Source organism: Protomyctophum parallelum (genome assembly GCF_964188405.1).
Source record: "Protomyctophum parallelum genome assembly, chromosome: 17".
In the NCBI taxonomy this organism is placed as follows: domain Eukaryota; kingdom Metazoa; phylum Chordata; class Actinopteri; order Myctophiformes; family Myctophidae; genus Protomyctophum; species Protomyctophum parallelum.
In genome coordinates, this window is record NC_139719.1 from 12926142 (window position 1) to 12953135 (window position 26994).

General features: G+C 43.4%; 2 protein-coding genes across 4 annotated transcripts in view; both read left to right on the plus strand.

The window, feature by feature from the left end:
• The window catches only part of LOC310875143 (vinculin), a 36481-nt gene extending 33555 nt beyond the window's left edge, over nucleotides 1–2926 (plus strand). For both annotated transcript variants that reach the window (XM_083788260.1, XM_083788261.1), the window contains exon 21: nucleotides 239–2926. In XM_083788260.1, coding sequence (XP_083644386.1) covers nucleotides 239–385 — 147 coding nt within the window. In that variant the 3' untranslated portion in view covers nucleotides 386–2926. The remainder of the gene's footprint in view (nucleotides 1–238) is intronic.
• Nucleotides 2927–3685: 759 nt separating this feature from the next.
• adkb (adenosine kinase b) overlaps nucleotides 3686–26994 on the plus strand; it is a 139187-nt gene continuing 115878 nt past the window's right edge. The window contains exons 1-3 of one of the 2 annotated variants that reach the window (XM_083787082.1): nucleotides 3686–3818; nucleotides 8280–8354; nucleotides 9494–9547. In XM_083787082.1, the coding sequence (XP_083643208.1) occupies nucleotides 3757–3818; nucleotides 8280–8354; nucleotides 9494–9547 (191 nt within the window). In that variant the 5' untranslated portion in view covers nucleotides 3686–3756. Of the gene's footprint in view, nucleotides 3819–4604; nucleotides 4736–8279; nucleotides 8355–9493; nucleotides 9548–26994 lie in introns of those variants that run through there. The other variant, XM_083787083.1, reaches the window with a different exon arrangement.

Sequence of the window (26994 nt, forward strand, 5' to 3'; positions counted from 1 at the left end):
TGTTCGAACCCGGGCTCCCCCAGAGTTAGTGTCGAAGTGTCCTTGAGCAAGACTCTGAACCCCTAATTGCTCCCGATGTGCTGGTCCGTGCCTTGCATGGTTTCCTCCGCCATCGGTGTGTGAATGTGTGTGTGTGTGTGAAATGTGAATGGGAGAATGTAATGCACAATCTAAAAGCGCCTTGGATAAAGGCGCTATATAAATGCACCATTTACCATTTACATGTGTACTTTCCCAGGCCACAGAGATGTTGGTTCACAACGCTCAGAACCTGATGCAGTCTGTGAAGGAGACAGTCAGGGAGGCTGAGGCAGCTTCCATTAAGATCCGGACAGATGCAGGTTTCACGCTCCACTGGATCAGGAAGACACCCTGGTACCAGTAAGAAAAAAAGACCAAGTTTTATGCTTGTTCGGTCCATCTGGACCAGGAGGAGAACTGAAGCTTGAGCAACCCAACAAATGGACAAATAAATGCTTCCCCCTACCAGCCCCTGTTGATGTTGGCATGCCCTTACCCTAATGTGGGCCAAAAGGCTATGATAGAACACTACTTCTCAACTCGTCCTGTACTGTATAAAGCAGTAGCTGTTTTTTGGTAGAATGTAAATGATGGGACTGTCGGTGCAAGTTATGGATTTGATTCTTTCTGGGAAATTCTTTTTTCTAATGTGTGAGAAAAAAATAGTTTTAGAGCTTATTTTGACAAATCCCAGAAATATATATATATATATATTTTGATTAGAGGTTGGCTTTTCATATAATGTCTGGTTGATATTTTTTTGCGGTCGCTTTGACATAGCCGTGTTAAGTTAAATTCGATTTGGCAAGATTTTCTGGAGGAGGTTTTTTTTTATATCTTTGTACTGGTTGTTCTATGACATTTTCGGCATTGGTTCACCAACACGTGAACTCACGAGGAGTTGTTACAAGTACAATATAATATGCAAATGTTCGGCTCACACAAACTATATAAATCGTATTATGTCTGTTTACACTATGCTACGTTATACAAACTGTAAAAAAAACAAAAAAACACTGTTGCTTAGTTTGAATAGTTTTTTCTGTCATTTAGGACTTCTGCCAAAGACCTTTTTCCACTATTATCTTTAACGTATAACTGTCTTTTCTAGGGCTGTCACGATTACCCATTTAAGTTGACGATTAATTGTCGCACAATTAATTGCAATTAACGATTGAATTGGATTGCATTGGAACGTTACAATTTGTATTTCTGTTTGCCTTTTAGCCTTCGTAATCACATGGGGTAGATATAACAAATTACTTAAATATACAAAGAAATCACTGACACATTTAATCATTTTTAATAGTTCGTTCTTTTCCTAAATCTTTTCCAAAATAGTGGAAATAGTTGATCTACTAGCTTACAACACGTCACTCACAAAGTGACGTGTTGTAACCTTGTAGATCTGCTATTTCTGCTATTTGAAAATATGGAACAACATGGAAATGATTGACGATTATGCAAAAATAATTGCGATTATCTCAAATGTGAGTATGTAATTGTGACAGGCCTAGTCTTTTCTCTGGGTCAGCGTTCTAAGGGCTACTTCAACAGACGAGTTAATTCAATTAATAACTTTTTATCTGCAAACATCTGCAAGAGCCAGGTGATGTTGAAAATTACTTGCGTTATGTCCTCATCGGCTCACGTACCCGTTGTACAGTAGCAGACAAGTGGCCCTATTTCCATCAGTGCCTTACGCCGTATCCCTAAACTTATTATTTTCAAACCATTTTTAAATTGTTCAACTAGCCCATCGACACGTTGTGACCTTCATCCATCCATCCATCTTCAATCCGTAGTCGGGTCGTGGGGGGGAACAGCTCCACCAGAGAGCTTCAGACTTCCCTCTCCAGAGCAACATTAGTAACTTCATCCTGGGGGAGCTTGTAGATCGATATTTGAACTATTCAAAAAATAGTAAAAGGCAAAGAAGTTTAGGGATAAGGGCTGGCAAAAATAGGGCTCAAGGTGTATGCAAGTTGCAACAAAACAGTGACTTGAGACGATGCTGCCTTTTTCTCATGGACTCCAGCGAGCCGACAAGTTATTTTCTTTAACCTTGGTCGTCTTGCCCAACAGTTTTCCTTCTTAACACTGCACAGTTGTACGTCTCATGTTGTCTTACTAGTACAATCATTTTTTGTGAAACATGAATTGCACACACATGTAGGTATTCAAGGGAACTCCGTGGGCACGAGAGGAAAGCCTGATTCATAGTTAATTTATACTATGTCACATGACCGTGTCAAGCGGTGCAAATGGCCGAACTGTAACCTCACGAGGCTTCTTGGGTTGAGCTTGTAGATCGATCTACTATTTCCGGTGTACTTGTAGATCTACTATTGCCACATGCGACAGAGCATAAATAAGGCCAGAAGAGCCTCTCTGTGGATAGCACAGTGCTGTCATGGTGAAACTGGTGCGGTCGACATGCATTATTGTTATTTATCGCCTTTTCCTGTCAACGTGTCTTCGTACACTAAACGGTAGCTGTTGGCAACAGTTGCTGAGCACAATGGTTGATGTTTTGGAAATGTCTGAATTAGGCCATTGGTGTGAATGTGCCATTTTGGAAAAAACAAAACAAAACAGTTGATATGCCTTGAAAGAAGAAACTTTATTTGCTATATATATTTTTTTCATTTACAGATGTTTTGTAGCATCTGCACACACGACTGTATCATTGATTTGTTCAAAACACCTTTTCATGTATGTTTAATATGAGTGGGTGATATCATTACACCCCATTCATCCGATCTAGGAAGTCAAATCTAGCCCTATTCAAACCCTAATATGTTATGTACAAAAGAATATAGAAACAACTTATTGGGATTTGAATAGATCTGTCAAATCTTCTGCATAGATTGTTCACAATTTTGTAATAAAGCATTTTATAGCATTTCTAGCTTTGTATGGTCTTGTTCTTGCCAGGGAGAGTAACGGACTGACCTCATGCTTCCTTCAGTGCATGTGCGTCCACGTCGTTCTTTTCACCTGAGGGGGGATTTTTACGGCTCTACCAGTGATTCTCACCCGTTTACTTTGAAGGGCCCCCAGTTTTACATGCATTTAGGCTACGGACCCCCATTTAATGGAATTTTTATCTGAGACCCCAATTTATATTGTAACATCATAGTTGATTTAGTGTACAAATAGACCTGTTAACGGTTTCATTTGGTTCCATTTGTACACTGAGTTACAGACCCATAAGGGTCCATTTGGTTCCTAACTATCTGGAGACCCCCTGGAACTCCCTCAAGGACCCTAGGGGTCCCTGGACTCCACTTTGGGAATCACTGAAGTAGAGACCAGGATTGTTTTTTGTGAGGGTACCTTACTACGGGGACATGGCATGGGCAGAAAATGCAAACTCCACACAGGCATGCATTGATCTTGTCACGTTTGCTATACTATTAAATTACGTTGAACGTGAAACTTTGGGCATGTGGTGGAGTGGAGACAAGACAACAACAAATGACAGCAGCCCGACTAATCCGGTAAAGTGTGTGTTTTGATGATTATGTATGTCCATTCATGATTCATTCATCCACTATTAAAGCACATCAGTTCGCATCATTGCCATGCTGTCTAATTAATTAGTAACATCCTCGCGCAGGGGGGTGGGGGAGCCAGCCCAACCCTCCTGTCGTCTGTCTGTGTGCTAGTATAGTAGACATCGGTTCCCTCAGCATCATCAACACACTCCTCAGACATCACTGCAAAACAAAAATGACGTCTGGTGTTGATGAGAAGAACCAAAAGATGTCAACGACGCAGAAAATATCCCTAGGGTAAGTCAGATAGCCGGCTGTCTTATTTATAGCGGTGTATGAGGATGCCGTTTTATGACGTTCTGCTGGGCAAGTTAGCTCGGATGCTAGTAGTAATCTGTCGCTTATATGCTGCTTGCAAACGATGCACAGTTGGTTAGGTTAGTGCCATAGTGGACGTGTCTGCAACCCGTGCATCGGTGATTCGGTGTGCGTTTGTTTGTGGCAGGCCCTTTTAGCACTGTATTCCGCGGAATCGGCTACAAGACACAACATTAATATGCATGGATTTGATCGTGATACTGATATCCTTCTGTGAGCTGACGGGACAGGATGTCAGGGTGAGGAGGAGGGCTGGACAGGACAGGGTGTGTAGGAAATCAACATCACATGGTTTTGGAGAGGCCGACCTCAACATTTCCACCACGTGTATTTAACGTTAACGAGACGCGCCGAAAATGATGGCCATCATCAACAAACGGGGGGGCGAAACGGGCGGTGCCCAAAAAGAGCAGATCTACAAGCACTGCGAGCTACTGCACGCGACGCGCTGTGAAGCTTGTAGATCTGCTCCGTTTGGGACGATCGCGCTACGATCCGGACACGGCCAAACCAAACCAAACGGCAACAATGTTTCCGCATACATAATCATTGAATGAACTGAACGTGCCCTTTTCCTTTAACGTTACAAGTAGTTGTAACATTTGTAGCCAACCACATGCCGATGAGATGCTTAAACCCCGCCCCCGCTGCTTCGGTTGACCAATCAGAATGGATTGTGGGGGGTGGGGGGCGACAGCTAACTAAGCAGAAAATTAGCAGTCAAGAAAAAGCACGTTGGTGCTGGACATTTGGACAAGGAGCGCCTGTCAAAACTAATACACACACCAGAAGACACGTATTGATAATAATAATTATATCGCCATGCCAACAGCAAGGTAAGTAGGCCTATATATCAGCTTAATAGGTGACAGACACGCATGTATTCCGTAAAGCAACACTTCCGAGTCGTTTATGCCTTATGGGTCTCCTTTTTTGTACAATTATCATAGTATAGTTCAGCCTTTATTATACTCTGATTTGGGATTCTGAGCGTGATTTGAAACGTGTATAAAAATAAGGGTTGTCAACTTAAAAAAAAGCAAAGAAACGTGAAAAGCAGCTGTTACTGTTTAGGGAGGGACTGACGTAACGTTTATCGAGGGGAGGTTAGGGAAATATTGTGACAAACAGCCTAATTATTAATTTATATATGTCGGGTTGGTCCATGAATATCTTTGAAACACTGATAAGTCATAGTCTATTGAGCTTTTCACACTTGACAACATTCTAAATGGGTCAAATGTTGCAGTGTTTGTGAGTAGCTGACAGGAAATACACGTGGGTGGTCCCAAACGGGTCCATAGCAACTATAGAATTCCTGACAAGTAGTTAGGCTAATGGTCAGGTCAATTGGTCAATTGGACAATGGAGATTTGGGTAATCAAAACAGAAGCAATGACGCCTACAGGTAATTCTTGTCAGTGATGCAGTCTTTTTTGAGTGGTGCACTGCAACCACTCCTATTTGTGTGGTGTGGCTGTGTCCCTGCATGGGTCTGTCCCTATGTCCCTGGGTCCGGCACGAAAATAGTATTATAGCGTTTGTTCACCACCAAGTGTCACTAGTTAGTTGCACAGCCATATGTACTGTACAAGGCCTCCTCCCTGACCTGTGTGTGTCTGTGTGTTAAGGCCTATTCATAGTCTGGATTTTCCGTGGTTAGGTGACCACCAAACTACAACATGACGTCACGAGCCGCGGTGAAGAGCAAACCACCGCCACCGCTCCAGCCCTTCTCTCTGTTTTTACTCCCCACCGCTCAACGTTATTTCAGCTCCGGTGGTCAGCTCACCACCGGAGCGGTGGTCACCTCACCACCGAAAATCCAGACTGAATATGAATAGGCCTACACACACAGACACACACAGGCCAGGGAGGCTTTGTAGCCTTGTACAGTACAGTACAGCACAAGTACAGCGTAGAACACAAGTAGGCTACAGTACAGCACCACTCACTTCAGAGTCGGGTCTGATTTTTTTAAGTTTAAATGGATAACATATTTTAGTCAGTCAAGAAAGATCACACTTTGAGCTTCAACTTCAAGATAAAGTCTTATCAGTGTAGGTACTGTGTTACACACACACACACACACACACACACACACACACTCACTTATCTGCCTGACTGCTTGTTACGTACAAAACCCACTCCACCAAATAGTAAAGCACGTGGCTGTAAAATAAGCAGAAATGGTGATGGTTCACTATCCTCCTTATAGGGCTCCTGACTCCTCCTCGGATTCAGTCAGTTGTGTGGGGAAAACAGCTTGCCAACTAGAAAAAGTGCACGTCAGGTCAGGTTGGTTATTGTGGCCCAGCAATTTTAGGAATTCAGCAAAATATGAAATATCGAACGCATCCGTCTTCTTGGTCACATGACTATAGAGATGTACCAATTTGGATGAAAGAAGGAGTAGTTTGTTCAAAATAGGCCACTCCTGCAAACTTTAGATGAAAATAGAACAACAGATCCGTATTCAGTGATGTAATTAGGTTTCCAATGTAATGAGTCCCAGGATGCAGGGATGGTCTTGTAGATGAGTCCCAGGGACATTTGATGAGTCCCACTTCAGCGACGTTTTGTCAGTCACATTTTGTCATTTTTACAAATTGCAGCATTAAACTATCATTTCATTTTTGATTGTTATAATGTGGTTATATTCATGTAGAAATGTATGAAAGAAGTGAATACAATTCCAAATCTGAAAACTTTAATATTTGCAAAGATGTTTGCAACAACAGTGCAAAGTATGCAAACAGAACAACACAACAGTGCAACGTATGCAGAACAGTAAATAATATAATGGCACCAAAATAATGTAAAATATATAAATAATAATAATAAGTGGGAGTACAGTAGTGCATCCCATGGACGCACAGGTTGATGGTCTATTGCGTCCCAAAACTATAAAGTGCGTTTTTGGACGCAAAACGCACCCTAGTTACATCACTGCGTATTGATCACATGGCTATAGAGATCGTGTGTACCGATTTGCATGACATTTGGATGAAATCTGAAGGAGTAATATATTGGGTTTTTTTTTATCGGACAACAGGGTACAAAACATAAGTCTCTGCCATGGCATTCGCTCTGGTGGAGACAACAATGAGCGAGGTCAGAGGATCATGGCCAAACTGGTGCAAACTAACAAGCAGGCCACAAGCAGGCTACACAAATAACAGCTCAGTACAACAGCATGTGTGGTGTGCAGGCCAGGAGGCCATCTGCAGATTCTGCACCACTCGTATCTTGAACCCGGTACTTAACCACAGCACAGTTATAGGACCTAGATATGAACCTGTTGACTGACACACATCACACCCACAATAAAGGTTCAAGGTTCTTTATTATTTGTCTCCCGAGGAAGAAATAACAACTCCCCTGGTTCTGTTCATTCAAAGTAAAAAGCACCATGTTGTCCCTCTATAGCGACTAGCAAGCTGAATGTTTTCAGCTCGAGTTTGCACAGCCCCTAATCCCCTCAAAGCAAATTCTAATTTAGTCTAATAATCACTCCCAGATTATTTTTAAACCAAATTCTCATTCCATCCATCCATCTTCAACCGCTTATCCATAGTCTGGTCGTGGGGGCAACAGCTCCACCCGAGTGTTCCAGACTTCCCTCTCCAGAGCAACATTAGTGACTTCCTCCTGGGGGATCCTGAGACGTTCCAAGGCCAGTGAGTCGATGTGTTTCCTCCAACTGCGCCTTGGTCTTCCCCGGGGTCTCCTCCCAGTGGGACATGCCTCAAGGACCTAACCAGATGCCCGAACCACCTAAACTGGCTCCTTTCCATCCATCCAGAGACGGAAAAGTTCTTATAATTGTCAAGCCCCGCACCCCCGCCTTGCGGGGAAATCTCTTCTTGGCTGGTGGTGGTTTAATTGTGAACAAGTGAGCAGTGCACTGCAGGGTAAAGTACTGTATGCACCTTTTATATCCTACCTGGCAGCTTAAAACAAAAGCCACCAGATTAGCATTTGAATGCCTGAACTGCGCGAACGTAAACGAGGACATGCAACGTCCACCACCGCCGCCCCTGGAAAGTTAGGAGTCAGGACAAAAGAGGTGTTACAAATTCTTCATGGGGGATCGAGCCCCGCGGCCCCCCACAGAGATGATGTCACTGTATCCATCTTTCCTTTCCATCCATCTTCAACTGCTTACCGGTAGTCGGGTCGCGGGGCAACAGCTCCACCAGAGAGCTCCAGACTTCCATCTCCAGAGCAACATTAGCAACTTCATTCTTTGGTGATCCCGAGCCGATCCAAGGCCATTTCACAGATATTATACTCATCCTAAGACACCATTTAGTGGGAGTTTGGAGTCTGGTGGAAAATGTATTGTATTAATTAAAATATGCTTTTGTCTTCCTGCAGCGAGAACACCCTTTTTGGGATGGGCAATCCCCTGCTTGATATCTCAGCTGTTGTGGACAAGGACTTCCTTGAAAAGTAAGTCTCTGAGCAGCTCTGATCACTCCACTCCACCCACTAACTCCTCAAAGATTACTAATGTACCCATTAAGACCTTAGGCTGATTCTACAAAATGTCTTCTGAATCCTAACAGTTTTCTGAAAAACCTATGTTGCTATATCAGTGGTGGTCAAAACCTTTTGTGTCAAGGACCCCGAAAATTATTAGTATTTTGCAGCGTATCTCCAATTTCTTTTTTCAGAGACCCCCAAAAGCAAAGATTTGAGTTAAAAATATTCTCTTTAAAGATTTGCATAAATGTTCAAGATTAAAAAAATAGCAGATCTACAAGCTCATAGCGCGGCACAAAGTGATGTGCTAGGAGCTTGTGTATATCTTCTATTTTTGAATGACCAACGTATAAAATGGTTAAAGAGTGGTTAAATCAGGGTTCCCCAATTAATCTTCCTCAAGGGCCATATTTTGACTACAGTACCAGGCTGGAGGCCGAGTCGGCAAGCGCGATGTCGAGGTCTTGCCCTGAAATTAATGTTCAGGGAAAGACCCCATTTGAAAAGGACCCCCAGTTTGACATGCAGAGGCTACTGACCATGCCATTTATATCTGGGACCCCCCCCCCCCCCCAAAAAAAAAACGTCCAACCAGGGAAACTCCCCCCTGTCAGGTGTAAAGGAGCAACTTGGACACTCATGCATGAAGGAAGCATGAGTTCAAGTCCGTTGCTCTCCCCAGGTTGGCGGAGGGTGTGTAGAGCTCAGGATCACATTAGATAATTAACACAGGGGTGAAAAATGGGTTACAAAATCGTGGGATAAAAAAATATATATATAAAAAAAAGAGTGGTTAAAATCTAAAGTGACACAGATACTTTCCCGGTTTTGATGGGTTAACCATATGAACCTTAGCGCAATTTTGTGGCCTATTATAAGGTGAACATTCTTTGAAAATACCAGCTCTACAAGCTCACAATGCAACGTGTTGCGATTTGTTGTGAACATGTAGATCAGCTATTTTCAGCGAAGATATCTGGTGTAGAGGGCAAAAAGGATATGGTATGGAACCTTGGGGGAATCCGGCCAACTAAGTACTTATTACTTAATTGGTTTTAATGTCGCCAACAAAAATTGATCACAAAACTTTGTTTATTCCCTAAAAGGTACGGCCTGAAGCAAAATGACCAGATTCTTGCAGAAGACAAACACAAGGCTTTGTGAGTAAACATTTAATCATTTTCAACCTGGTGTGTGCCTATTTTGGGCAAGTCGTTATAGGAGAAACCTTTCAAATGTGTTAAAAAATAGCAGATCCACAAGATTGTCGATCAGCTATTTTCTCCTACTTTTTGGATACGATGGGGCTTAAGTGGATATCTATCACCCTGCATGTCTCTGTTTATAATTTTATAAGACCAGGGACGGATTAACCCCCACGAGGGCCACCGGGCCGAATTTGTTTTGGGGGCTGCCGCGAATGCTTGGATTTTTCAGGGTTTTTTTAAAACCTAAATTTAACACAATCAACGGCTAATGAAGGGCCTCTGTCAGGGCCACAAACCCAGTAACCTGCGGTCAAGTTTCCCCCGAAGGGCCCCTGAGAGCCAAGGGACTCATGGCCCCCGACCCCACTGGGTAATTTGGACCTGCATACTGTAAGACCAAATAAGGGATCTACCGCTCATTCATAACCTTGCCTCAGACGTCGTGCAGTAAGCACTGCTCCAAATAGCAAAGTTATAAATGAGCCTCTTCCGTAAGTAACTGAGGAGAGTCATTCGATGCTCGGTGCATAATACCACGCCTACGCTGCAGTACGTTCATACTACATCTGCTAGCTACATGCTTCACACCCTCTACAACGATTTACTACTTATGGTTAAATACTTGATTCATACAACACTTGTTGTCGCTGTGTGCCATGAATCTCTTTCGAGTACATTTAACCTTTAGTCCATGGAAGCATTTTGCTGACTGCATGCTCTTTTCTCAGAACCCCATTGCAACCAGATGCTGCAGTAATATTATAGCCTTCTTGGAGACATTAAACCTTTTGCCCTGGACATCTCGAGGGAAACTGCCCCCCACTGTAGATTTGCGCAATCTGCTGTATAACAATTTCATGTGAAATATACATTTTTAGTAGCCTGAACTTTCATTTAGTTTCACTCATTATTCAGACTGAAAGCCCTTCCCATAGCAGCAGTCTTCGGCGATTGGTTTATACCAAACAATCAAAATAGTAGGAAAGCAGACAACGTTGTTGTCCACCACCAGGACACACGCAGGCTGGTCAGCACGTGGCCCTGACAGCACCCGCACAATTTACTCCACGTTATTAGCCTACACTCCACTCACACTCAGAGCTGGCATTGGTGGGCGGCTGGCTGTGTGCCCCAAATGCCCACACGGGCCCCAACGCAATTGCATTGTCTGTGTCATCACGCTAGCTACGCCCCTGATTTTAACAAATCTATAATATGGTAGAGCAGTGGTTGGAGGTATCTAAATACTGAATCAAGTCACTTAAAAACTGTCCCTGGATATGGGGGTTAGCATGGACGAAAATAGAGCCCTTAGAGTTTTCTGGAATACACCTGATTCTCAGAAGGAACATCACAGGTACCCAATCAAGTTTCAAGTTTTGATCCAACGGTCGGGTGAAAAATCAGACCAGTCTGAAGTGAGTGGTGAAACAGCGCCCCCTGTTGGTACTCTAAACATAGGGATGGACATAGGGCCATTGCTGTTCCTTGTAGTGGTTGCAGTGCACCACTCAAAAAATATTGTACAATGTAATTTGTGGGTATATGGGTGTGGTCGGAAATTGACAAGCCACGGTTGGATTGCTAATTTGGCAATACTTATTTTTGTAATGTATAGTAAATACTGGTGTGTGTGCTTATTTAGTCTATGTGAGGTATTTCATACAGCCTAATAGCCTTATATTGACAAGCCTGTCAGGCAATCTCATAGCAGGTTATCATAATGAGTTAAATGTTAATGTTTAACATAATGTTTAGACTCTGAGTGAGTTCTGTTGTGGTAAAGCACATTGATACAGCTCTTATCATGATGCAGTAAATGTTAAATGGATATTTCACTTTCACTCATGATTGGTGCCATTTCAATGTCTATTCAGGCTTTTGTGAACACCCCGGAGAGTTTTTAAGTGACTTGATTCAGTATTTAGATATTTCATATTGTGCACCTGTTTTTCATCATAAATCATTGCGTGGTGGAGAATTCAGTGTGGAATTGTGCATGAGTGAATGCACACTCATCCCCTCCCACTCCTATGTGGGAGTGGACACTTTAACAAGTGTGTTCACATAAGCCTGAGTAGACGATAATATGACACCAAACATGTTTGAAAGTGCAATATCCCTTTAATGTTTCATGTAATCTGAAGGTGAGAGGACTGTGCCATTTTAATTATTTTCCTAGTGATGACAACATGCCACACGCACACTACTACTTTTTCATGTGTTCACTGTGCCCTAATAGTACTGCGACAATGGCACCCAGAAATTGGCATACCCCTACCGGAGGTAGGACCAAACACAACATAGTTTTTCCTCATCTCTAAGGCCTCCCATACATGAAATGGATTCTTGTATAAAAATATTTTACTGCAAAAGTGGTGAAATTGTTATTTAAAGTTATACACCTCAAACTAAAAATAAAGCCTGTCCGTCTGGGGGTTGAGGCACTTAAAGTCATGTAGATTCACAATGGAAGCGAAGAGAGGTTGGCATACTTGAAGCCAGAACATACCTCTACATTATAGAAAAGACTGAATGTCAATATGAGATATAGTCATTTGAACACATACCTACAGTAGGCGGAATTGTACATCTATGTAGAGGTCTTCTCTACTTGTGAGTGACTCTGGAATGCATTGTCATAGCAACACATGAGGGCTTGTAGGAAAGGTGAGGTTCTACTGAATCCAGCAATACCAATTGTATCTTGCATAATCGTGGAGTTATGCCACAAAACATATATGGTGTCCCAATCCGGGGGATACTACAGTATCACATTAGTTTTATTTTTACTTCACTTATCAAGGGTGGGAAAACATAAAAAATTCACTTGAGTAGAAGTCCCTAAAATGTATGAAATGTCTCAAACTTGAGAAATGAGAAATTGTGAACAGATAGATGCCGCTTCAACAATAGTACAGAGAAATATGCAAGCCTACATTGGAACTACTAACTATTATTATGTTGCAGCACATGACCTGGATGTTCCCTCATCAAGCTCAAATCTCAATAGTATCCTCATAAATATAAATAATCAAGTTATTAATTTCTGTTATTTGAGTTATTTGGTTACAGTCAATTTGTACTACAGTATTTGGCTCCACCTATGTGCATCTTATGTGATCTTATATGTGAAGTGTATCGGAAATCGGGGCCGATCATGCCATTTTTAAATGATCAGATCAGGAGCACAAAAATGTGATTGGGACATCCCTAGTATCAATATGATATCCATATCATGATATTAGACTGGATATTGTCCGTGATTTGGGATATTGTACTATTGTGATATTGTAGGAGTTGCATAAAAATATAAATTTCGGATGGGGAAAAAATCAGTATCGGCCTACTCAAAATTAAAATGATCGGAATCAGATCGGGAGCAAAAAAGTGTGATCGGGACATCCCTATCCATAATGTTGAAAAGCCCAAGGCAGAAGACCTTCAACTCTTACTAAGTGTTGCTCAACAGAGAGATGATGATGTTTATAAAACCGTGGCTCTATATACAGACAATATGCTGCAGTAATGAGCAAGTTGCAAATGTTGAGTGAGAGCATGCCTGCGCCAGTCTCATCAAGAAGACTGAATAGGGTTGATACAACATTGTTTAACATATTTTTCATTTGTGTGAAGGCCAGTACAAGACCAGAACATCCGACAGCCATTATGGCTGGTACTGGTATGTGTACCAGAGACTTAAGGTCCTTCATGCAGCATCAGAAAGGTTGATGAAGTTGTACATCATCTGCTCCTCTCGTACCCAGATCTGTTTGTGTATGATGACAAATATACAATATATAATACCGGTAATATGCTGGGGCGGCAGTGCCTCAGGGATAGAGTGGCCAATAGAGCGGCTGGATGGAGAACCGTGAGGTTCGCAAGACAAATGTCAGTGTGAACTAACAATATACCGGTAGTACTATATCATACCATATTCTCAGTTTGATCCAGGGCTCCCCCAGAGTTAGACTCTGAACCCCTAATTGATCCCGATGTGCAGGTCGGTGCCTTGTATGGTTTCCTCTGCCATCGGTGTGTGACTGAATGTGTGAATTTTAATGCACAATCTATGTAAAGTGCTTTGGATAAAAGCTCTATATACTGTAAATGCACCAATTTCCATTTACGGTATATAAACTCCTTGACTGTTATGATGACATACTGAAGACACTGACTCTGAGGAAGAAGATGATATTGTCTAAATACAAACCCTGGAAACATACAGCATTACAATTTGTAGAACATGGAAAGTCTGATGTTGCATGCTCTAAAAGTGTGCCCATGGGAAATGGGAACAATGAGAGAAGATGCAAATCTCCAAGAAAATCCAGAACAACTACATAGACCTGCAGATATATCGATGAAGAAAACCATGGACCAGTGTCTTCAGTATGTCATAACTCTTATTTATTGAAAGTGATGACTTGTCATCACTTTCATTTATTTAAAGAAAAATGTTAACTACTTCAGTGAGATTAATAAAAGCTTTGACATAGATACTGGTCTGCTGTTCTAATTATTTGTTTTATAGCTGCTATATTTCGTTTAGAGATTTAGTGTTTTAGGTAGCATTTATGATATTTGTCATCATATGCAAAGAGATCTGGGTACGAGAGCAGCCGATGTACAACTTCATCAATCTTTCTGATGCTGCATGTGAAGGCCCTGTCTCTGGTACTCTGACCAGTAGTCCTGGTTTTGTCTATGAACTGATTGCACAAGACCGCAAGGACTTTTTTGTGCTATCCTTTTTGGACTGATTGTATGACTGTACTCTGTTGCTGTTTTTACATTTATGTCTAATAAACTATTAAATCCATCAATCAATCAATCAATTGTGCTGGCCTTCCCACAAATGAAGCAATATATTTGTATGTTAAACAGTGTTGTATCCTATTCAACAATGTTGTACCCTATTCAGTCTTCTTGACGAGACGGCATGCTCTCACTCTGGTCTTACTGGAGTAGTTTTCTCAACATGATGAGGAGAGTATATTGAATTTGGGTTTGCCAGGGTTTTATGAACATCATCTCTCTGTTGAACAACAGTTAGTATGTGTTGAAGGTCTTCTGCCGTGGGCTTTATACATTATGGGTCTTGTTTCGTGCCTTTTTCTAACTGTTTGACAAAGATGATACATTTTGTTAACATTTTAAAGATACACAGAATTTGTACAGTATCTATGTTGTGCATTGCGCGCACTATTTTTAGGCTATAGTATATGTGCAGTAACCATATTACAAGTGCTACTAATTAAGTCTATTTTCCATTCTGGTGAAATAGGGTCAGGGCAGGGTTCTGCTATTGTCAATGTACTGGACAGGCAGTAGGATCTGTTACACTAAAGAGAACTAAATGCTAGGTCACTCTCCACTCCAGTCAGCTAAATAGCTACTTGATTTGACAAGGTTCATCTCATCTTTTCACATTCCAAAATATGTTAAATGATTTTACCTATCATTTTATGAAGAAAGCCACATACTGTAGGCAATAAGATGCAGGTGGAGCCAAATACTGTAGTATAACTTGACTGTAACCAAATAACTACAGAAATGAATAACTTGCTGTTATGAGGATAATATTGAGATTTGAGCTTGATGAGGGAACATCCAGGTCATGTGCTGCAACATAATAATAGTTAGTAGTTCCACTGTAGGCTTGCATATTTCTCTGTACTATTGTTGAAGCGGCATACATTTTTTCCACACATTCTCATTTCTCAAGTTTGAGACATTTCATATATTGTAATGTAGGGACTTATACTCAAGTGAATTTGTTATTATTTTTCCACCCTTGATATGTGAAGCCAAAACTAATCTAATCTGTGTGATACTGTAGATTTCATTAGGAGTTGGGACTGTTTTATTTCTCCCCGTTTGGCACACCATATACGTTAGTGGCATAACTCCACGAGTATGCAAGCTACAGTTATACAATTGGTATTGCTGGATTCAGTAGAACTACACCTTTCCTACAAGTGTGTTGCTATGACCATCCATTTCACTACAAAGTAAAGAAGACATTCTACATAGATTTACAATTCCGCCTACTGTAGGTATGTGTTCAAATGACTATATCTCATATTGACATTCAGATATTGACATTCAGTCTCTTCTAGAATGTAGAGGTATGTTCTGGCTTCAAGTATGCCAAGTTTTGAACCTCTCTTCGCTTCCATTGTGAATCTACATGACTTTAAGTGCCTCAACCCCCAGACGGATTTCACCACTTTTGCAGTAAAATATTTTTATACAAGAATCCATTTCATGTATGGGAGAGGCCTTAGAGATGAGGAAAAACTATGTTGTGTTTGGTCCTACCTCCGGTAGGGGTATCTCGAAAACGAAAGCACTTTTTGACTGTTCGTTGCAGGACTATAATCCAGGGGTACGCAACCTTAGGCACCAGTACCAACATTCACTGCCCTAAGCCAGCGGTAGGCAACCTTAGGCACCAGTGTGTTCACTGCCCTAAGCCAGCGGTAGGCAACCTTAGGCACCAGTGTGTTCACTGTGCCCTAAGCCAGCGGTAGGCAACCTTAGGCACCAGTGTGTTCACTGTGCCCTAAGCCAGCGGTAGGCAACCTTAGGCACCAGTGTGTTCACTGTGCCCTAAGCCAGCGGTAGGCAACCTTAGGCACCAGTGTGTTCACTGTGCCCTAAGCCAGCGGTAGGCAACCTTAGGCACCAGTGCCAACATTGGCACATTTCAACATTTGGCACAAAGGAGGGTGATCACTGGCACACTGGCAAGTGTGTGAGAGAGTATTTTTGGTTTTAAATAAACTATTTAAAAAAATGCAGTCAAATAAATGAAGTCCCTCACATTTGTGTGTAAATTACATCCTGCATTCTACATTCATTAAAACTGAACTCTGTTATTGCTCTGAGTCTAATGATCATTATAACAACGTGAAAGAAAATATTTAAAAAGAAGGAAAAACTAATACGTGGTGTTATTAAAATGTGCACTGTAATGTTAATGTTGATATGGCACACTGACAATCTAGAAAATAAAAACATGGCACTTAATTTAAAAAAGGTCACAGACCTCTGCCCTTCAAACTTGGATTATTAGAGCCGCGCGACTACATACAAAGTCAATGCAAAGATGAGAAGGCCACCTGGTATCTTCGCCCCAGCTGGAAAAATCCAACGGAAGTGACCTTTGCGTCCCCCTCGACTCCACGCATCGTGTCCAATTAAAAAACAATACACAAGCCCTTTGCAAAGACATAGGAAGTCATTTCGCTCATGCGCGACCAAGCGACTGGAAATGATTATATATCGCACAATAAGAATTGTCTCCATGCAGTGTCTCTCACTCTGGTTGCACGGCAATGATAATGCCGTGCAACCATGTAATAACAGTCCTCTATTATATCCCTCATTGCCCAGTGGATTTTCAAACACACACAACCCCAAAACATTGACCTCAGATGCCCAGACAGACAATAAGTAAAATAAACAGAATTCCTTCTGTTTATTTTACTTATTTTCTACGCATAGTGGCATGTTATATATTATGAAATAGTAACGTGCCACTTAAAATGAACGAATAACAACAGATCAGTATTTCTGGCCATCTGTCACATACAGTAATCTTTCTTGTCAGGTGGTGTTGTGTGACATGACAAAGGGACACTCGCGTGACATTGGACGCCTGCTGTGGCGCTGCAAAAGAGCATCATCAGCAATGTCGTTCTCCACTGTTACAAAAGGCAGTGGCGTTTATCTTTGCCACTGCAGACACCACCATGTCTGCCACATACAAGGGCAGGGCAGGATTAACACGGGGCTTTGCTGTTTAATTCCCAGTGCTGTGCATTGCAATGCATGCCGCCCTCCACACACACACACACACACACACACACACACACACACACACACACACACACACACACACTAGTGCTGCACGGTTCTTGCTCAAATGTGAACCTCGATTTTCCTCCACAAGAATTGAGATTCTCACACGATGTTTCCATGGAAATAGTTATTGTCTTTAGTCTGCAGTTCCTGAACATTACTACATTCAAAATGGGGCACCTTGAGACAACTACTGTAGCTTTAAAGCTTGTTGTGGTAAGTTTTGTTCTGGTTAACCTCTGTATGAGCAGTGAGCATGCAGTTTTTTTTAGGTTTTTTTTTATGCACCATCAAACACTATGGATGTTGTAGTTATTATTAAAACGGTGCATTAAGCTTGAGGTGTCTCTGCCTCTAGTAGTCTCTCACTAAACGGTCCCCTGCTGATGTCCTCACAAGAGACCTGGAACAGTTTTGGAAGGGACATGCCGGTGTAAAGATAAGCTATGACTTATCAGAATGTCAGAATGACTGAGTCATAGCTGAAGGAAGCTTATTACAAATTACATCCCAGCTAAAACGCCCGAATGTAGGCTTAAAAAGTCTGGTCTAGTGTAAACTTGTAAACTTATTGTTGCGCCTGCGAATCCACAGAGTCGGAGCATTACTATTATTTATTTTCCATCACCCAAGTCGGACGGATATCATTGGATGCAGTGCACTGTAAGCCATGTCTGAATTCAATTATCTGGTCACTGCAGAGTCCATATAATCCTGTTGTGGGCTGAGAAATTGCCTAGCATACAGTAGTAGGTGTTATGCCTGGCTAACTTTCCTGTTCCTGAACGGTCTTCTGCGATGTCCATTGTCCAGTGCTACCGTGCTCTTTCCCCACTAATAATAATAATGTATAATCGTGTCAATCGCATTGCCTTGGTGTTTTGTTTGAAACCATTCTGGGCGGGAACCCCTTTTTGGTGTTAGCATTATATTATGCTTTAGCTATTGAAAAATAGCAGATCTACAAGCTCATAGCGTGCCACCGAGTGGCGCACTACAAGCTTGTAGGTCTGCTATTTTTGAAAAATCGAAGAACGACTGACATAGAAACATAGCTTTTTCAGACATTTTTTGAATCTGATCTCTGGTCAAAATGGGTTAATTACAGTGAGTAAATCCCCGGCAGTGGTGGAAAGTAACTAATTACTTTTACTTAAGTACTATACCTATGTACAATTTTGAGGTACTTTTACTTTACTGGAGTATTTCAAAATGTCAATACTTTTACTTCTACAATACATCTGAGGCAAATATTGTACTTTTGCTCCACTACAATTATTTGAAAACTTTAGTTACTGTTTATTTTTATTTTTATTATTATTACAAAATATACATTAACCAGTCCTATACATTTCGGCCATCTTCAAAAGAGCGTATACTACTGTATATAATGATACCTCCCCCTCTCCACAAGGAGGGGAAGTGCACTAAAGCATTATGGGCATTATAGGAATTCAACAATCCAGTCAAACCCTAGTCAAACACACAGACTTCATTATCTTTCTGGCCATAGGGCCATCCACTACAAATACTATAAACATTGAGTGACTGCAGTTTCTTCCAGCGGTGAAATGTCCCTTTTTAAGTAAAATAATTGAGTACTTTTTCCACCACTGGTTGAAAAAGCCTCAACCTCCTTCTTTCGTCCCTAGATGGCCATGCATTCTCATTGGCTTCAACTGCTTCTTGTTTTATCATATTCATACAGTGACAGTTTATCATATTCATTCATACACTAGTGACTGGCTGCAACACAGCATGAAAATTATGCTCTGGCGAGTGCCGGTGGTTTCATATCATCAGTTTCACTGGGATTGTGTTTATGTGGTTATCAAGAAGCATACACTAGTTGGGTTCAGTAGAAGGGTATCTTGTACTTTTTCTTGTATTATTGCCTACTTCAACTTTGTCTGAAATGGGCTGTTTGTTTGCATGTCTACATTTCATCTTTGTTGGATCCAATAATGCAAGCCTTGTATATCTATTCCTCAGTAAGAGTTTAATGTGCTGTACTTGGTTAGATAGATTGACTGTCTTTTTATGTCGTGTGCATTAACAGTCAATGCTGCCATCATGTGGCTTAATAAGATAATACTTGGTGTAGCACACTTGGTGGGTTATCTTGCAGTGGTTTTGCACCACCGGTGGTCCTTGAGGGGGTTCCAGGTGGTCTCCTCTTTTCTTTAATTTTTATCCCACGATTTTGCAACCCAGTTTTTTTCACCCAGTGCCAATTATCTAATGTAATCCTGGGCGCTACACTTCCTCTGTCAACCTGGGGGGGGGGGGGGGGGCAGCGGACTGACCTCATGCCTCCTTCTATGCATGAGTAGTCCAAGCTGCTTCTTCCAGGTGGTCTCCTTAGTGGATCTTTAACTCTGGAGAGTGAAAAATGAAACCATTGGTTTCATTTTTGGTGGTCTACCATTGGTAGTCTACACAATTGGAGAGCACGGAATTGTGGACAAAGTCTTATCCAAACGATAACAAAATATTATTTAGTTTTGGGTCTGAGAGGCTAAATTATGGGCCTAAATTATGGGCCTTGATATGAAACGGGTTGAAAACCACTTCGATAAATTTGCTGTATAAATGCAGGAAAATGCAAAAATATGGACCTATGGCTAAATATCGTGGCTGTTGAAGATTGTGTTGATTGGGGACAGACTGGGATAATCAATTAGGATTTTCCAGTACGGTTTGTGATTTTATTACAGCAATTTGCCCTTTGTTGTGGTTCATTTGATTTTATCTGTTGTATTAGGCAAACAAGGCAGCAGCTTTACCTGATTTACTTTTCATTATATCACAATTTCACCACACGTTGTCTCTGTAGTGTAACATTACCAAAGCTAGTTTAGAGTGTGTGTGTGTGTGTGTGTGTGTGTGTCGTATATGCCCAGCAGGGGGCAACAAAACCTTGCTATTCCTCCACAAATCTCCATAGAAAACAACATGTCAACATAATATAACACACCTCTCTGCAGAAGATTACACTGTGTGGGTAAATACACATTTCATTTTTAGGATAAATAGGCTTTGCTGCAGGCTGTTCAGAATCACAAGACACTTCCCATTATATCACCCACCACCAAAATCCTCTTGGGCTAGTTAACCATATCATATTAGGGCCTAATGATTATTAGTGTGTCACATGAGGGATTCGTCGTTACAGTATTATTGCCACCTCCTCTACTCGGAGGAGACTGGCAGGGAAGGGAAGGGGAGGAAAAAAACCCACATATTTTAGCAGCTAGGTTCCTAAAGATTAGGCACTATTCAAACATTTGGTTTATGACTCCCAGCTCTGTCCAATGATGATAATTAATTGTTTACTTTCCCATCATCGGGATGATGGCGTGACTCTTTTTCAGAAGGTTGTTTGCTCACAGCAATTAAGTTCATCAGCGCTCCCCCACCCCCTCCCTCCTCCTCCTCCTTCGCCGCCTCCTCCTCTTTCTCCCGTTATTCTCTGTGCTAAATGCAGATTAGTGGCGTCACAATCGCATCCAGAACGAGAGTAAACTCCTCATTATGCTGTGTGACCCGTTGCCGCATGAATAATTCAGGGAGCCAGTGTTAGTGGCTGTGCTGTTATTAGCATTCCGGATGGATGAGAGGAGGAGGGAGTGATAGAGAACGAGAGAGAGAGAGAGGCTCATATCACTGACGGGCGGCTGACTCAGGGGATCAGTGCAGGATTGAGACACACACACACACACACACACACACACACACACAGTGTCACACGTGTACACACACACACACACACACACACACACACACACACACACACACACACACACACACACACACACACACACACATCATCACACGACACAGGAGATCAGTGGAGGTGGCTATCTCTCCGCTCTTGCACGCCCTGCTGTCTGTGTACATCTTACACTCACTCTCCTGCTGCAATCTGCTTTACTGGGAGGAAAGACAACAAAAGGCCCCTCTCTCTCTCTCTCTCCCCTCTCTCTCTCAGTGAGAGAACACGCTAAACACTGGCTCCTGGGTCTGTGTGTGTGATACATTCTGCTCTGTAAACACACGCGGCTCCCTCTTTTTTCTTCTGCTTCTTCTTTTCTTTAAAATCTTATATATATATATATATATATATAAATAATATAACGAGGCAAATAGGCTATAGAAACACCCCGCCCCCAGCGTGGAGAGTGTGTGTGTGTGTGTGTGTGTGTGTGCACATGTGCATGCGGCACGCATACACAAATGCGACCGTGCGTGCATGCATGCCAGGCTGCTGCAGCATGTGCTTCCCCATCGTGCCACTTCACTGCATGCACTCATGCTTGAGTGAGTGTGGAGACACACTTCACCCTCCTCCTCCCCCCCCCAACCCCCTTCCTTGTCTGTGGCTGAGGCTGAGTAGTGCTGTACTACTCACTACAGCCCTTAAATTCACCTCCACCCGCCGGGCCGGCCCCTGCCTGCCCAGGGTCAGTACACCCCACTGCCGCTGGGGTCAAAGGTCGCGTGCCTGCATCCGTCACATCATGACCTCTGAGGCTTGGAGTGAGAGAGAGTGTGACGATTAAGTGCATGCTGTGGTTAGGGCAGGAGCAGTGGCTCAGGGCCCGGTGGAGTGGCCGGTAGAACATCCGGATCCCAGTTCGATCCTGGGCTCCCCCAGAGTTAAGTGTCGAAGTGGCCTTGGAGTAAGACGCTGCCTGCCCTGAACCCCTAATTGCTCCCGATGTGCAGGTTGGTGCCTTGCATGGTTTCCTCCAACATCGGTGTGAGAATGGGTGAATGTAATGCATAATCTATGTAAAGCGCTTTGGATAAAAGTGCTTATATAAATGCACCATTTACCATTTAGGGCAGGGAAAGTTCTCAGTCCTGGGACTGATTTCAGTCCTGAGGATTTCATAGGGGTCATTTAATGAGATCAGTGCAGAACTGCAGATTTGCAAAAAATCTTTTTCAGTATTGGGATTTTTTGGGCTTTAAGCCCTGTATATATGATTGGACCCCCAAAAGGTTTGAATAGATATTTTGTTTGTTAGTCTGAACTTTGTTGTACTATGGTGGCGTACACACATTTTGAAAATAGTCAATCTACAGTACAAGTGCACAACAACAACAACAACAACGTTTTAAATAATGGTGATATTATTCATTTGAAGTCCTATCACCCCCAGCCCTAGCTAACTGTGGTAATGGAGAGATCACAAACATGTTCTGCAACCCCCCCCCCCCCACCCCCCACGTTTTACTGATAAACGTGCAAACACGACCATTTAGTACACTTGGCGTGAATCGGACAGACATGTTTTCACCGGGCCCGCGTTGAGCTGTCAGGAACACGAATGAATGGGACTTGTGAATTATTAAACGGGGGGGGGGGCGGGGGGGGAGAAACACAATAGTTGTCAAATGTAAATGGGAAATCTCCTCCTGGCGTGATTCAGGGCCCCCCCCTGGGTCGGCTGTTGGTCTTTGATGGAGCGGCGGCTCGCTAGGCGTGCTGCTGTGCGGGATCACTGTGCTGTGTTTAAAGCAGGCATGCTGTATCATGAGAGATGGCTGATGCAATCTCAATTAAGCCCTGTTGCAGGAGCACTACATGCTTCCCTCTCTCGTTGGCCGCCAGCTGCCAGCAGGTGGTGCCAAAAGGAAGCGTCACAAGTCAAGGAGGTGTAACAAAACATAATCCACATCCCTGTGTATGTGGGCGGGTTTTTTTTCTTCCTTTTTTTTTTTCACCCCCCTCCTCCTCAACCCCTCCTAAAGAACGGTGTTTTATAATTAAAACGTGGGGGCGTCTCAGCCCGGTACATACAGCATGTTCAGAAAGCACGCTCTCGGGGGGGCTATTTTTAGTCATCTCTCACAGAACGTGAGGATCCGCGGCACAGGGAAAGAGACATGGATGGCAGCCCCTCTCACACACACGTACAGGCTGGTTAGGGTGCTGTCTGTGGTGGCGTGCCGCCGTAGCGTGCTGCGTGCAGGCGTCTCCTTGCCCCGGGTCCGCGGCGCGGCGCGTCAGGGCCAGGAACGGAACGAAGAGACAGCTCCCGGCTGCTGTGTGCAGCAAGTGACACTCCCTGCGTGTTTAAAGTTCACACTGGGCCATATGGTCTCGAACAGCAGGGGGGGGGGGGGGGGGGGGGGATTATTCACAACATGGAGCACTGTGTGTGAATTCACAGAGAATCCTGGTATCAACCTCTGAGACGACGGGACCGTCTCAAAGGCTTTGTGTTCAGGCTTCCAAATCTCAATTCTCAGGAGAACACAAGAAGCCCCCCCCCCCCCCCCCACTCTCTCTCTCTCTCTCTCTCTCTCTCTCTCTCTCTGTCAGTCATATACATGTACTCGCACACTCAAGCCCAATGCATAGTTTGTCATACAACTGTGTGTGCAGTGATGTTCGAACATCAGCTATCTTCATCTCTCCTGCATCCACACAACGCAGTGGTACAGCAGCGCAAAGCCGAAAAACCTGTACAAATAAATAATCAACTCTGCGTCCCCCTCCCTCCCTTCATGTCTCTTCCCTCTCCCCTAATCCTCGAGTGCAACCTAATTAAGGACGACACCAGTCCTGTAAATGCCCGCAAATGGGCCGCTGGATCGTGTGAACATTAGAGGGTGATGCATGTTTGTTGTTGCTACGTTTTTAATGCAATTATTCACCCATTATGGACCGTGTAATTGTGCACTTGTTAATTGTGCCATCCAATCTATAATGCTGTAAAGGCCTTTATTACATGTGGACACTTTGTGTTCTCTTTTGAGCAGCAGCGGGACCCGCTATAGTCCATAATGACGGAATATAGGGATTTAATCAAGTGGATTGAGATACCTCACCTGGCTGATGGCGATATTATCTCTGCTCCTTTTGTGCGAATCAACATTTATACCTCATTGTAGTCCATCGGGAGCATGTCGGAGGACAGGAGCAGGGCTTTGAATCCTACCTCATTTGTATTTGGTACAATTCTTGTACGTGTCTCATTCTACGCCATCCCTTCCATCCTGCCCTAATGTTCCACTGATAAGAATGTCCTATTCACTCGGCATTCTCCACCGGTCGCTGCCCGGAGAGAGACACTCTCTCTACAGGCATTGAATGAAAAGCACCATCTATTTCTGAGAGGGGGATGGGGGGGGGGGGGGGCAGGAGGAGAAGAAGATAATTATTGATTTGAAATAAGAAAAGATAAGGCTCAACCTTGAGCAGACTGGGGCGATAGCAGCGCGCAGGAACAGAATAATTAATGGGCCTGTCTTGTGTCAGGACAAGCCTTCACACTGAGACGAGGCGTATTGATTTTAAACAGATAAACTGCGTAACCCTTTGTGAAGGGTTTGACAAACAATTTAATTGGGGAGGAAAACAACAATATTCCTCACCCTTTCCATCTCCCCCTTTCATCACGTCCCCGAGCTGGGTCCCCCCCCCCCCCCTCCAACCTCCTCCTCCCCTTGTCTGACCTATGGAAACAATTACTGTGCATCAGGCCTTGTAGTGCCTGCAGACTACCAAGGATGGCTGGTGTATAGGATGCACATTCTGATTGGAGAATCTAATCATTCTCCTAGAACCTGTCTCCACTCCAGATGCCTCTGTTGAAACTGGGATTACTCGAGCCTTTTAGCTGTATCGCCCCCCCTCTATACTGTGTGTGTGTGTGTGTGTGTGTGTGTGTGAGAGAGAGAGAGAGAGAAAGATGGATCTGGCCTGTTCAGTACCTTCCTGCTGTATAGCCGGAGCAGAGATAATTTACTGTTCCTGTGCCCCTGCCTGCTGCTAATCCCCCAGGTCTAGGAGTGTCTAGTGAAAGAAGCCCCATACAGTCCCCTCACTCTTTCCCCCTGCATGCTCCTCCCCTGATTAGCGATAGGGAGCCGTTTGATCATGTTTCCCTGCCTGTCCTTGTGATTTGTAAGCTGTTTAAACGTGAACGAGGCAATTAAACGAGGACGAACGGCGAGGAGGAGAGAGAGTGGGTGATCATTAGCGATGAATTACCCCGGTGTGTGTGTGCACTCACTCGCCCAACACTCGGGAGGACTTCCAGGGAGGACCGCTCCTGAGGATCCAGATCCAATCTAGCCATTGATTAACAGAGACTTGTTCTTCCTGTGAAATCACTCGATGGGGATTTTAGGGCACTCATCCGGTCTTATTGAGATAGGCTAACATCAAAGGGGAATGAAGAGGGATTGGGTAAATGGGCTCGCCTTGCCCTCTGTGTAAGAGACTTAGAAGAGCAAATCTTGAATTATTGCCTCATGTAAATAATCTCCTCTGCTGTTTTTTTTGGGGGGGGGGGTAAGAGGAACTCATGAGTCATTCAGGGCAAAGAGCACTCATGGTACTTTGGAAGCTCTCATATTTCCCTTGATGGGAAACGACGGTGGGGGCCCTTATCCCTGGAATGTAAACAGAAAGATGCTCCTGACTTGTGTGATCCGGTACTGTGACAATTGTGGATGTGTTGAGCCGGAGTTGCACAAAGGTGGTATTATTAGATTTGGAGTATATCTCTTTAATATCCTCCCGAATACAAATAACTGTATTCAGCGGCGGTGCCCTAATTCCTCCCCATTAAATTTGATTTGATTTAATCAGAATAAATAAGTGCCCCATTAGTCACAAATGGTGAGGTATGAAATTGAAAAGTAGCTGTGTGTGTGTGTGTGTGTGTGTGTGTGTGCGCGTGTGCGTGTGTGTGGGTGCCGTGCACCTCATGTTATATAACCATGGACATCGTAACATTAGTGGAATGCACTGCATCGCTGGAATTGTTCTGACACCAGCGGTCACTTTTTGAAGGACTAGGTTACTGGTTGGGGGACATTTTGTCCAAAACAATTCCTTCTCCTCAGCTCCCCCCTCGTCGCGCAGTGAGCTCACTCGGCTCAGACCGTGAACAGTAGATGGAAAGGGATTTTCTCTCCCTAAATGGCCAGGGGTGCCGTTTACGGTGTCACCGCTATGGGATCACATGATGTCGGGAGGGCGTGAAGGTCTCCAGGCAGCTGTTCCATTTTCGGGATGGGATTTTCGAGGCGTCCGAGTGCAGGGCCCCATGCTGTCTGCTTGGAAAGGTGGAGCAAATGCTTCTAGTAGGGGGGGAGGAGGGGAATATAACTGGGGGGGAGGGGCGGGTGTAACAAAAAAAAAACCGCCTCAAATCCCCATGCCTGATTTACACACCGGGGCGGTGTCGCGCACCAGAAAAGGCAGATCTGCAAGCTCACAATGCTTCACGCCAGGACATGTTGTGAGCCTGTAGATCTGCTCATTTCAGCGAGCACAATGACGTTATGAACTAGGCTTCAGAAGCTGTGTCTATTTGAAATGGGTTCTGGAGTCCCTTGGCTGCCTTCATGTTATAAACACCCACAGTGCTCAAATTCTTCCTTTGTCAATGAGTCATAACAGGTGTCTCGGGAAGGATTTTTTTCTTCCCTCGGTTAGCATATTTTCCACTTGCATGGAAAGTGTTTTCCTTTTTTTCTTTATTAGGAACATTCTGCCCTTG